General features: G+C 32.7%; 1 protein-coding gene across 1 annotated transcript in view; it reads right to left on the bottom strand.

Moving 5' to 3' along the window:
• The window catches only part of LOC106458995 (intraflagellar transport protein 43 homolog), a 25,411-nt gene extending 12,519 nt beyond the window's left edge, over window positions 1–12,892 (bottom strand). The window contains exons 1-3 of the mRNA XM_013918559.2: window positions 12,820–12,892; window positions 11,075–11,147; window positions 4,048–4,123 (exon numbers count right to left, since the gene is read on the bottom strand). Of these exons, the coding sequence (XP_013774013.1) occupies window positions 4,048–4,123; window positions 11,075–11,147; window positions 12,820–12,874 (204 nt within the window). The 5' untranslated portion in view covers window positions 12,875–12,892. The remainder of the gene's footprint in view (window positions 1–4,047; window positions 4,124–11,074; window positions 11,148–12,819) is intronic.
• Window positions 12,893–14,337: the final 1,445 nt, after the last annotated feature.

Here is a 14,337-nt window from a genome sequence, read left to right as displayed (position 1 = left end):
CTAATGAATTACATTACCCATGAGCTGCTCATGTGCTTGCCTCTTGAACCATTTTAATTATATTATTATTATTTATTTTACCTAACCTGTATTTTTAGATTTTAGTTACTTTTACAATAATATATAACAAATAAATATGAAAAACAAGAAATAAAGTACATACCTTTTTTTTTCTTGCTGTCAGGTTTTGAAGAGAGTTAACCCTAATTTTCTATATTATAGATAGTAATGCACTTGATAATTTTTATTTAGTTAAATAATGCACTAAAGAATATAGAATAATAACATGCAATAAGTAGACAAAATTCACTTACCTCTCCAAATTTTCCTGCCTTTCTAACTATACGACAAGAGCTATTACAAATTCATCCAAATTAACTTTCCCATGGGAACGTTGCTTGTACTTTGAATGAAATTGACATTTAACAGTTCAGAACATAAAGTTATACAGTATGTCATTTCTATTGGTTATATGTAATATATAATGAAATGTAAGAAAGAATTATCAACAAATTGTGAAAGAGAGGATGTTACAGGTGGGTGTGGCAGGAGGGGTCTGATTTCCTATTTGATAGCTCTGTAACCAAACAAAATTGAAGGCAATAAAAATTATGGTTTGTCTGAGCAATGATGATCTTATAGAGAGTAATTTACGTTTAATTTCATACATTTTGAGGGATGATGGATAAAATAGGGATGATGACATGATAAGACAAAATGTGTCATGTGGGTCACACTAGTGGAAATTCAGGATTTTGTTTAACATTCCCTTGTAGAATTAAGAACTTAAAACTTGCATACTATTAAGATATGGAATATTAGCTAAGATTTTATGCTATTCTAATTGGTTTAACATAAACAAAAAGTAGTATAATAAAATTTTGAATGTAAAACACTAAAACCTTGTGTCATGGACAATAAAGGATACCTGGGGCGATAAGGTTAAAAGACTTCAAATAATATTAATAAGCATTAAGTTCTCTAAAAGTTAACATTTTTCCTATATCAAAAATGTATTTCTGTTAATTCTTACCTCCTCTCATACTATAGCTTTATCTGAATGAAAGTTCCTCTTCTCTGCTCATCTAAGCATTGGTATGAATCTTACCTCGCTTGCTTCAGCCTTTATATCCCACTATATTACCTATAGCAAGTTAAATCTTGTAATTCTCTCCACCTATGTCAGTGAGTCCCCTATACCACATCCATATATAAACTTCCCATTATTACTTCCAAGACTCTTTTTTGGGACAGTCCAAAATAGCAATCCGAAACACCAGCCACAGTGGGGAGGAAGAGCGGCAAAGTGTGAGAGAGGCAAGTATTAATAGAAATACATTTTCAATACAGGAAAACATTAACTTCCAAAACACACTATAGTTAGAACTGTGAAGGTGGAGGGGCCAGTGAGGGCAAGATCCACACAGAAAGCGTCTGTGTAGAAAAGAGGTGCGAAAATGAGATATTGTAGTAGCATACTAGTGGGGTCCACACTACTTCTGGAATAGATACACTCTTCACCTAAACAACGTGAAATATAATACCTGTGCAGTAAAGGTCAATCCTAGCATCGTGAGAAGAAACCATGAATTTAGGGTTATTTATACCAGAAACTGGCCTGCTCTTGCAATACCAGACGCATCCAGTCACAATCAGTCGGCCAGCCAATGTACAGATCCCTCACCCTTAATGAAATATTGTCCATAACTCACAGGAGGCATCCCTGGCAAACAAGGTCCCACATCTCGTCATTCGAATTATAGAGCTGTGGATACAAGGCATAATGGCTAAGGCATGAGGACCACAGTGTGGTAGTATTGGATGCATGTCAAGTCACTGGAATTACAAAGAGAAGGAAGGCAGCACAAAAAATAGACAAACCCTCACCTCAACCTGAAGAAGCTCAAAATGCAACAAACCAAACTCTGGATTATGGGATCTTCCAAGTCTCACTCAAACTGAAGAAACAGATATTACCTGGCCTGGGATTACAAAGAGAAATTCTCAATCCCAAACCTGAGAAGAAAGGCAACACCTCCTGCCCCCAGAATTATGAGAAGGATGTGGAACAAACTATGTCAAACCAATTGCACAGGATGTGATGCTCTGTGTACAGAATTATGAGGAGTCGAGAACTCTCTCTCAAAGAGCCACAACACGATCTTATGTAACACCCTATCTCAACAGAACTCATTGCTACCAGGAAAATTTATCTGTCTATTTGTAGCTAGTGCAGACTCATGATCTAAGACAGGTATAAACAAAAAACAAAAGTATAACAAAAGCTATTCACCACTGAAGAGAAACCTGCAGCCAGCACATAAAATGTAACATTTTGCCCTCGAGAAAATATGAATTGGAAGTAATAACAGGGAGATTATATATGGATCTGAGATAGGGTTGCTTTGATGTAGGTGTACAGAATCACAAAATGTAACTTGCTGTGGGCAATATATTGGGGAATAAAGACTGGAGCAAGCCAGGTAAAATTCATACCAATGCTTAGATGGGCAGATAAAAGGAACTTTTGTTACGATAAAGCTATAGTGTGACCAAATGTGTGTTTCGGAGATACTATTTTATTTAATTTTTGGCAAGACACTACATACAAAAAACAAAACAAAAGCTTATAAAAAAAAGTCCATTAGTAAAATATATGAAATTTACAGTATTTTAACCCTATGTCACCCAGTAACATTTTTAAATCCCTTTCTATCCATGTCATAAAGTGATACTGTGTATTATTCAAAATAAATTAAACCACTTTACTATCAATTTATTTCAATTAAATTATTGTTATCATATCTATATTATAATTCAAAGTCTTATATTATTTAAGTTTTTATTACTTTATTTCAAAAGAAACTGCTAAAACAATAATTAAAACTTCACTTTTGCTCTCATTTGAAGTGCAAGTGGCTACAGCAACTGAACTTTAGATTTGGTTATGCAAGCTAAAAAACGTTTTTCTTGCTGGAAATAAACTACACTATACAGTTCATTTACCAGTAACTTGATACAAATTCATAGAACTGGCCTTGATAGGAAATTGTTATAGATATTCCTGAGTTACAGCTATGCCATGCTCAATTGCAAAGTAGAAGCTGGGTTACTTAGTAACTGTTTGAAGTTGAATGGCATGCTTATAACCAATAAAAAGAAATTTCGTCCTTCAAAGTCATTTGTTTTTACATGAAACATATGGTATAGATCTGCTTTCAATGCCATTAAAATGAGGCTAAATTCATTGTTGAAAGCGATGTCTGTAGTGCTTCGCAATTTTTTTTGCCTTATACATATTAGTTTGATAGACAGTTAGATTGCATTTAGGTTTTACTTTTATATTTTAGTTAATTATGTATTATTTGCGTTTTAAGATTTATATTTGAAAGGTTTAATTATTGTTAAGATTATTCTCTACTTTGAATCACTAAAACAGTTTTGAGACACAAGTGCAAGAAATATTATGACAGAGGGGGTAAACTGTAACATTACCTGTGGGCACTTGTTGATGTGTGTTGATCAAGGATAAAGAACAGAAGAGGAAAGTAAAACATTAAAAATAGATTATAAGTGAAAAGATAAAGATGTGAAATTATGCACATCAATCACAGATGATGTTATTAGAGGAATCAACAAAGAGTTAAAAGGTACGTACATAAAGAATTTTTGTTTAAAAAAGTAGAAAAAATCAAATATTTTTGTGAAACTACATACTGTTAAAAACATTCTTGCCACTTTTCAAACAATTTCACTCACTAGCTTTATTTTTTAATGAAATATGATGAGAGCAATGTTATCTACTAAAAATATTAGTAGCCGGTAATCATAGGTATAAACAAAACCCAAAATATATCATTTTTTATACTTAAGGTTTTCTTTATTGTTTTATCAATATAAAGTAGCACCAGCAACTATAAATTAAAATAACTAAGAAATAAAAAACTCATTATTTAAACTGAAAATCAGCAATCTACAAACATTACAGAGAAAAGTTCAATAAATCATTCTCATACACATTTCAGATACTGAACAATATATACTGACCAAAGTTGTAAATGCTGCATGTTTTAACAAATCATTATCCAACTCCTGGTATGTCACCATTCTGTTCACTGCAACACTGTGAAAAGGATCAGTTTTTATTAAAATAAATTCTGATTTATATCAGTTTTGCCAAAGGAAATTACAAATTTTTTTGGTCTGTATGTGCATAATACTGGAACACAAAGCAATTTAGATTCTAATGTGAAATTAAGTCAATTTTATATTCATTCTTCCAATTATCTTTAAATATTTTTATGATGTAATTGTATTTTGAAAAGTAAAATGTTCTAACATTGTTGTCTATTCTTAACACTGAACAAAGCTAAAGACTATAAAACTTCTTTATAGTTAAAATATTTCTGAAAAATAAACTACGCAGTTCAGCAAAAGATTTATTTCCCAATTAAATGGCAACACACAAATATTTATAATTAATTTCATAATATAATCAGAAAGAATGGTATTAACAAAAGTTCAGCATTTTCAATGTTACTGAAAGGAAAAAATATTATATTATATAAAACACTGATGAAAAGGTGGTTATATAGCATTATACAATATACAACAACCTTCAATATTACAATTTGGAATTACAAAAAGAAGGCAAGCAACACAACCAGAAGTGCAAAATGCAACACACCGAACTCAAAATTACGGGACCTGTTATGTCTCACTCAACCTAAAGAAACAGAGATTACCTGGCCTGGGATTGTGAACTGAAATCATTCTGCCCCAGAATTATGAGGAAGATGTGCACATGGCACAGGAATTGATGCTCCATGGAATTATGAGGAGTCGAGGACCCTCTTCCATGATCATCAAAATGAAAAGAATGAACATAATGAAGGGCCACGCTCAACTCAACTGGATAGCAAAGTCATCTCTGAACTGGAATGATGAGAAGGCACCTGAATAGGCTGGTCCTGCTTCTACCATACATATGGGAAAACCATCCAGGGTTATTGTTAGGAGGGCACCAAGCTTCACCCTCTTGTCCTTGAGTGGAATAATGAGTTCAAGTATGACTCAAAATCTCAAATTACATATATTGAAAAGCTAGAATATAAAATAAGATTTTTGATAAGATATTGCTTTTGTAGTAAATCAAACACAGTAGCACCCTGCTTACCTCTTTCCATTTTTGGAAATGCTCCCTTATATACACTTACTTCTGGTAACATGAATAACCAATTGGAAGCTCAGAATGTCTCCATAGTGGTTTTCTCAGCTTTCCTTACATACCTAATGCCATTCTTTCTTTTGAACCAAGATTTTAATGAGGTAGGTTGTGTCTTTAGTGTGCTTGAAATTTCATTTTTTTTTAGAACCAATTACTGCTTAGTTACTAAGTTTGATAAATTATAGTAGAATTCTATGGTATTGATGTAGTAATTTATGATTTTTTAGTTTTTTCAAAAGTATATATAAAACCTAAAAAATTGTTTTGTTTCATATCCTCCACGTGCAAACATTTTAAAGGCTTAGCAACCTACATCAAGCAGCAACCGAGTACAAAGGTCTTAACTAGAAGAGATAATTGTATTTAACTTCTTTATTTATTTTCGTATCCGATGACGAGGAACCCACTTTGAGACTGGTACCAGATGATGACAAAACCTTGTCGAAACGTTGTACATTTGCTGTTATGTTAAACTTATATTAAAGTTTTTCTTCATTACCCATTCAAGCTGTCTCCAGCCATTCTTTATTTATTGTTCTAAGTTTTAGGAAAAATAACTTTAAGAACTTATTTCAAAATAGCAATAATCTATATACATATATAACAACTGAAATGTGACTGTATTTTACAAAATACTAGTCGACTGAAACACAGCCAAGATAAGTTACTTTGTACAAACCAAAGGACATCTTTATGTTATTTGATACAGTAACATGAGTGCACATGAACCATATCATTGTACCTTCTGTATTGTTAGCTAGGCATGGGTGAAAGGTCAACAAAATAAAAATTATAAATATATTTAAATATATAATGTTATGAGATTTAAGCTATTTCATTCTAGAATGAAAGAGGCATAATTTATGTTTATTTCCTAATTTTTTATGGTGGTTGCATGATCGGTCAAATTTACTGATCCCATACAGAGATTAATTTTTGAAAATAACAGATAAAATATAAAAATTTTTTCTTAAGAAATGTTTGATAACTATCTGGACAGTATAAAGATTTCGCATATGAAATTTGAAAATTTTCAGATACATAAAAGTCTTTTTTATCTTAAAATGAAAATTACTTTGCATGTTGGATAGGCAAGATGTGAAAAGAAAAAAAAGCAAGAGAGAAACATTGCTTTACAAACCTTAAGACAAAAAAATTTGATATTTTCTATATGAAAGCACTGTAATGCTTACTGATAAACTACCAAATTTCGTTAATATTCCCTTACTAATTCAAAAGTTATAGCATGAAAACTATAACAAGCACAAAATGGTTATGAGGTTGGTCCTAGGGACCGAGCTCGGGTTAAAAGAGTTAAGCTATACTCATGATAATCCATAAGTAGCAGTCCAGTAGTGTATTTGTCTGTGTGTTATAATTATTTACCACCTGGAAAGCACACAAAGTGGTGTTATGGAACACCTCATCTCAACAGAGGTCACTACTATCAGAAAAGTTTTTTAATTTTTTTTCTTATTGGTTGACTGATAGCTCGTGCAGATTTGGAAATAATCACATCTGACCAGGGAACACCTGCCACAGAGTGGAATCCAAATGAAAATTATGAGAGGGTTCCTGAAAAAGAACAGAAATGAAGTCACTCATCTTTCTTATAAACTAGCTGGGGCATAGAGAATAGTCAAGGAGGTAGCCATAAACCTGACCGAGGCTGACGTAAGATGGATGGCCAAAGAGGTTGGTACTCCTGAAGATACTGAAGGAGTGGAAACCAAGGCTGACCTGCCCAATATAGAGCCAACAGACAAACTTGACAGGATAAAGAGCGATTCAGTGTAAGAACAGACAAATTGGAGAGAATGCATAAAGATGAAGACCCATTCAATCCTAGCTGAGAGCATCTATGCCCAAAGCCAGAGGGTGAGGGGACAGGAGACCAAAAGGATGGGAGCTGGACATTCCAATTAGTGGCAAAAGCATCGATCTGAGACATTCCAATATGAGAGGAGATCCAACAAAAACTTGTGGATGAAGCATCTATTCTGAGGGAAGAACTCTGTTGGGATGAGATAGCTGATCAGCAAGGAGAACAATCTGATGATTGTGGGACTAAAAGAGAAAATTCACTGCGTGAAAACAAAGACACCTGGAGTGAGTGCCCCCTAGCCTGAAAATGTAGAAGACTACAGTGGAATTGTTCAAGTGAACCATTACCAGCTTTCCTCACAGTGCCACCAGAAGGAAAAAAACGACTCCATGGTAAATGGAGGAGGCTAGAGGAAATGATTGAGATGAGAAAGGTCAATGATAGGTCGCCAATCACCCATCTTCTTTGGTACTACAAACAAACAAATGGGAATAAACACCTTCAAGAGAGGAGTCAACACACTCTACAACCTCTTTGTGCAGAATATCCTGGATGGTTTGCACTTGACAACTGGATGTAAGATGATCCTTTGGTAGGGGAAAAACAACCAGTATAATAGACACCAGAGAAGGAGACATGAAATGAAGGACCAATCCACTCATAAGAACCTGAATGACCCACTAACTGGTGTCAAAGGTCTCCTCTACAGACACAAACTGTCTGAGTCAAGCTCCCATAGGACCATACCCCATAGGGAAGACATCAATGTCATTGTCGGCACTCCACACAAGTGGAGGATGCCCACTGATAAGGGCATAATCTCCTTTGTGTTCCAATAGAACATGGAACCCACACCAGAGATCTGTAAACCAAATAGGAGATGCAGGAAACCATCTAGTACAAGACTGGGAAAGGTGAAAGACCAGTGTCAAAAGAGAAGAGTGGAGATGTGCCACATCCACTCGAGATTCCACGGAATCTGAAATACCTGCAAAAATTGAATGTCTGAGAAAAGGAGCTTCTCTGAGATTTCTAAGAGCAGCTGTAGGAGGAAGTTGAATGCCCTCAAGCAAGGCATCTCTTTCCAAAAGATCTAAGCAACAATCCAACAAAGAGAAAAAGAAGAGAGTAGAAACTGATAACCATAACAGGAGACCTGTGATAGGCCTCAGACAACAAAGAAGATAAAAATGCAAAACTGTTGTAAGGGACAAACAAATCTGGGAAAACTGTTTAAAGTTAAGACAAATGTGGCATCAGGCCTGGAACCACAAATAGGGACAAGAGGATCTAATGTCTGAGAATCTAAATATGAGTCCTCCAAGCAATGGAAAGCTAAGGTATACTGATCCAATAAATTGGGAGGAGAAGGCATGGCAGCACCTTATCTCAATTGATCAGAATCTCCAAGCATGCACAGGAAAAAAACTAATAATCAGCTAAATGACTTTCCCCCAACAAAGAAGAAGAAGAGCCTTAAGCCACAGAATAAATGCTCAAGACATTACAAACTTGATTTACAAGGTGTAAAACTGCTGTACGAAATGGGATGTCCATCCGAGGCTAGTTATTAACCGTCTGAGCAAAGGAAGGAGCCAGAAAATTCCCACCAGTCTGCCCCTGATCCCCCACAAGCTCAGCCTCCGAGTTCAGAGGAGAAGAAACATCAGACCTCATGCAAAACTCCACCTCTCTGCGTATGAGGGACTGTAGGTCTCCCCCGATGCTCTGGCAACACTAGTCTCTAGAGGTGGCAGATTAGGAGCACTGGGAAACTTTGTGTCAGAGACGTGAATTTGAGAATTCATATCCGAAACATCTCAGAAATTTTTTATTGTCGAAAATAAACTCAAAACTCACTAAGATGGGTTGAAAACAAATTCTCCAAAGCATAGATATAACTAAAATTATATAACATGTAAAAGAAACAGCAAGCACATAAAATTGTTGTTGTAATGTTCTGCTTTCGAGAAAAGTGAATAGGAAGTAATAATGGGGAGCTTATATATGGATCTGGTATCGGGGCGCATTGATTTAGATGCTTTTTTATATATTATTAGCAATATTTTAGTATGACAGATGAGATCAATACATTTCCAATCCAAAATGTGTTGATTAATTGTAACTAGCATGTTATGAAGTTATGAAGAATCAAGACAAATGATACAATTAGAAATATGTTATTGTAACATAGTAGGTTGTATGATGTCAATGCACTTACTCAAAAAAGCAAACAAAAGTAAAGAGGCACACCGTAGTTTGGTTAAATATGCTATTAACCAGAGAGTTCTTACTGGAACTCTATCTTTCAACCTGTATATAAGATGAGGGGTAAAATTAGGCACTGTATTAAAGAGTAAAAAGTATTGTCTTATACATCTGCAAATACAGTATTCACTTCACAAAGAAAAATAAAACACAAAAAATGGAAAAAAAGTAAGAGAACTGTATGTAGAAAATGAAATACATAAAATAATCAACACTAACACTAAATCATTCCTGATTGTAATTGGCTTAGTGCTACTACAGAAATGTTTTTTTGTGGATAGCTTCTATTCAATTCAGAAACAGAGAGAAATATAACAGTCTAATTACTTGTAAACCAAAATAGTCAAAGCTCAGATTCTCTCTCTCTGAATTTATATTTCCTCTTGCTGCAATTATACCAGTTGAGAAGTATTAACCACATTCTAATTTCAAATAGACTAAACAATTGCTAAATGGGAAAATCTTGGGAATGGGTTATTGATAAAGCAGATGTCTCAGACTATCTGGGTATGTAGAGAAAGTACTGCCTGATGACTGTCATCTAAACATAAGTTAATAGAGCTGATTACTGTGTCTCTCCCTAATGGTGCAAGTGAAAGCTATATCTTCTAGCAATAGTACCAACTCAAAATTAGAGAAATATATTCAGAGAGAGAAAAACTCTATTCATAATGTCAAAACCAAGATAATTTCAGAAATATTTTAAAAGTTTGTGATATCCATAGTTATACAAAATTAGTTTAATAAATGAGATGGAGTCGGCTTTTACACAGAACAAAACAATACATACAAAAACATGAACAAAAAAAAATAGTTTTCTCTGTATAAATGAGTTGCAAAACAAACTGACCTTTTGAATCAACTTGTATTGAAAGTTCTAAATAATACTGGGCCAAAAACTAAATCAAAAATCATAATACTGTACAACAACAATAAACAAGTATCAAACCTTCAAAATAATACAGTCCTCTTGGAGAAATTAATCTCTTGTGCACTTTGAAAGATAATAAGTAATGAGTAAATAACTCCTTTCTTCCTACTTGCCTTTTATTAATTATACATTAGAAATATGGTTATGGTCACATGTTATACATAATATAGTAAATAAATATCAAGAAATTCACTAGTTAAGTATTCTATGTCATTAAACTAAACAATTTAAGTTTATGAATGTTTAAGGTATTTCGGGGATTAAATTTAGATAAAATATGAGAATTTGTCTTTTAGAAAAAAAATAACCTTAGATACAAAAATGTACTGAAAATCTTGAAAGTAATTTTTGTCTGAAGCTCTTATATAATGTTTAACATACGAATTCCCCAGTCTTAAGTGTTATGATCTTTGCTTCAGACAAGATTAGATGATTGAAAATAGTATCAGCATAAATGTATATATATCTTTTTTTTTGTTGGACAGTGTGTAACACTGTGTAAGAGAATTATAATGAAATTTTAATGTGTTATATACTTTAATTATAAAAATATTCAATTTCAACAGCAGGTCAAATGGTAAGTATGAAGCTCACATACATAAAAATGAAAATATCTCTGAAATACAAATTAAAAATATAGGTCTTGAAATAAAGTCAGGCCTTATTAACTGTATTCATTAAACCATTTCAATATCTCTGTTTATTTCATAATACAGATTTTTTTTTCTTTATGATTTATCACTGATTCTTACTTTTTACATAAGAACCTGTTTTTTGTTTTTTTAATATAATAACATTTTCCTACAGAATAAGCCTTTTTTACCTTGGTGCCTGAGCAACTTCTGAAGTAAAATCTTCTTCTCTAACATCATCAAGATCAGGAATTGTGGGTAACTCTGAGGAAAACAAATAAAAGCAGGAATAAAAATATGTGCCTCAACAAATTATATAAAGAAGGATCTAATCAATCAAACAAACTGTTATTCAAATTTTATGATTTACCTATGAACTGAAAATAATGAAACACTAGTATATTCATTTTCACATAATCTTCGACTTAACTTACCAAAAACTTACTAATGGTTCTAATAATTAAAATGCTCTTGCATATGGCTCAGTTCCAGAACAACAAATGCTAAATGTTAATTTTTGTACAAAGCTATACAAGGGCTATCAATGCATAACCATTCCTAATTTTGAAATGATAGACTAGAGGGAAGGCAGCAGTTAATCAATAGCATTCATCAACAATCTTTTTAATTATTTTTTTAGGGGGGGGGGCTACTCTTGTCTCACCAAATAGTGGGATTGAATCTTCACTCTTATAGTTTATCAATCTGATAAAACTGCAACAAATGCTTCCTTAAACTAAGTAATATAAGATGACAATCCCAAGGGTTGACCCCTCATGTAAAAACCTACTGCCTCACAGGAAATAAAAAACTGTTCTTTATGAATGTATCCAGTAGCCTTCTGGCTGTAAACTATCCTATTTATTCCTCATCTTTTGCTTTTCCTAGCTACATGATAAGGCAATTTATTTCCCAGTTTAATTGTCTCTGAACAAAGGCTTCCTTGAAGTACCAAGGATACAGTTTACACTAAAATAAAGAGGACACACAAGGCCAAAGTAATACAACCATTACAGACCACTTGGTTGCCTCCAGTAATGGTTGTGAAAGAGGATGAGGGAATATTACAAATTTTGTGTTTCAGGGAAACGAATGAGGTAACATTGGCTGACATATTAAATAAATCTTACTTTTATGAACAGCTATTTGGACATCATCACTGTTTCTTAGGATAAATATAATTGATTAATTTTAATCACTCTTTACCATCACAACGCATTCACACCAAAACAATTGTTACATTAATAAATTCCTTATATAAATAGTATTCCAACCACTACTGGGTTTGTTGTATCCCAGCTGGCTTGGTGAGAAATGCTATTGAGTGAAAGTCAGTGGCAATGGACATGGATTATAAGGTGATTAAAATTCTGTATACACTCTTGTTCTTACAAAAGCTTCAAGGGACCAAATGAAGAATGTAGTGTGTAAAAATACAATAAGCTTCATACTAGTTTCTTATAACAAATATAATTGAGATTCTGTAAATCAATTTTTTCAAGTTGATTAAACAAATACTAGTACATGACAGACCATAATGTCTGCACTTTCAAAAACCTAGTTTAAAAACTACAAAAACTAAAGGAATTTTTTCTCTGTTGTGTGATAGAGGTACCAAAATAACTCAAGTTTTTACACAGTACAGTATACTATAAATTCAATTATCATCCCAGTACAAAATATAAAAACATTTTATATTAATATAGGGTATTTGTCTCAAATCCTGGCACAGTTGTTTTTTGTCTTTTTTACTATTTAGATTTAAAACAGTTTCACTGCTGTTTTGTGTACTAATCACTACCTTCTCAAATTAGATAATTAGGACTAACTAACCTTGCTTAAAATTCTTTTTTATGAACATTATTTATATAAATTATATGTTATCCTACTAATAACAAAATTACTGATGTGCAAGTGAAAAAGAGTACTGTTCCACCTGAATCTGAATCTTCTTTGTCTAAAACTGTTTCTTGTTTAGGTGACTTTGCCATTTCTCTGCAAAAAAAAAATTAAGAATTTAATGTAAAATTTAATGTTTGCTTTACAATTTACAATATAAACAAACACATAATACACAAATCATTACATTCATATACATTATTCAGTTCTTAATAACCACACACATATTCAAATGTGCAAGTAAAATTTAATTTCTTTCTACTGAGAAAAATAATTTTGAATAATATCAAATTTTGATAAACAATTAATCACATTATATACCATTTGAAAAAGCCTGGTGGTACATACTTTGGACATTTGCCCACATATCTTACTATAATGGAGCAATGGTGCGGCCATATATATTTGTGACCATACTAATAAATACAATGATGCCATCTATTATGTTGAAATACAACAAGATCTCAATACCAGAAGTGGTGTTTGAGGCTTATAAAATGTGGCTCTATCTACTGAATGGCACCATAAACAAAAATTCATAAAATATTTCACATTATGGGTATTCCAAGATTCAGACAATTAGAAAAATAACTAAGGTATGTACAACAATAATTCCTTTATAATAGAACACAATTTTAAATAAAAGTACTCTCATCACAACAAGAACACAACTTTCAATGGGACTGTATTGAGAGTTTGACTACATCTTTATTGATGTAATTTATAAATGTAGTATTAAGACACTGGAGTTCTTAAAAAATAACTTTTTCTTTTCAATAAAGAGTAGATCTTTTAATATATAAAACATTACAGTTTATATCAGTAAAATTTATGAAAATTTTGAGCTCTGTACATTGAATCATTTTGATGCCACGATTTGCATATGAATAAAGAGCACAATCCGAACAGTTTCCTATGCTGCACTTCCCAGAAACAAATACACTTTTTAGAAAATGCTCAATTTTTTACAAAGAAGTATGAATATTACAATTACTAACTACTAGCACAAACAGCCCCCCATAGGGTGGCATTTCTGCTAGATATATAAACTACAAAAAAAACAAAACAACATTACCGGGGTAAAACTTTACAGTAAAATCATACTTCAGCCAAATGAGCAATGGAGTTTTAATTAAAAGCTTTCGAATATTTTACAAAGAATAGTTTATGTCATTCTTAAAAATACAGGTTAAATATATAAATATAATCTGATGGTGAACTCCCCAATCTATATGAAAGCTTGTTAGAAAAATATTAAAGATGGCAAAACCCATTTCAAATGTTAAATTTTTTTTTTTCAACCACATAGAATTTTCAACTTGAATGACACCTTACATGAAATAGAATAAATGGCCAAGCTTAGAAACCCCTTACTGTCCAGATGGAGGGCAAACTGTCAGTAGCCTACTGCCTGGCTATTTCAGCTAAATAATGGTAAGTATGGAGCATTATGGAAGGATCCCTATTCAAATCTTGGATATATATACACCTGGAAAAAAGTTAAGCACCCCCATATATTTTTCAGGATTGCTTATTGAAAATAAGGTTTAATTTT

Source organism: Limulus polyphemus, unplaced genomic scaffold (genome assembly GCF_000517525.1).
Source record: "Limulus polyphemus unplaced genomic scaffold, Limulus_polyphemus-2.1.2 Scaffold543, whole genome shotgun sequence".
Lineage (NCBI taxonomy): Eukaryota > Metazoa > Arthropoda > Merostomata > Xiphosura > Limulidae > Limulus > Limulus polyphemus.
The sequence above is the reverse complement of the archived record's forward strand: the minus strand, read 5'-3'. Positions and strand labels throughout refer to the sequence as shown.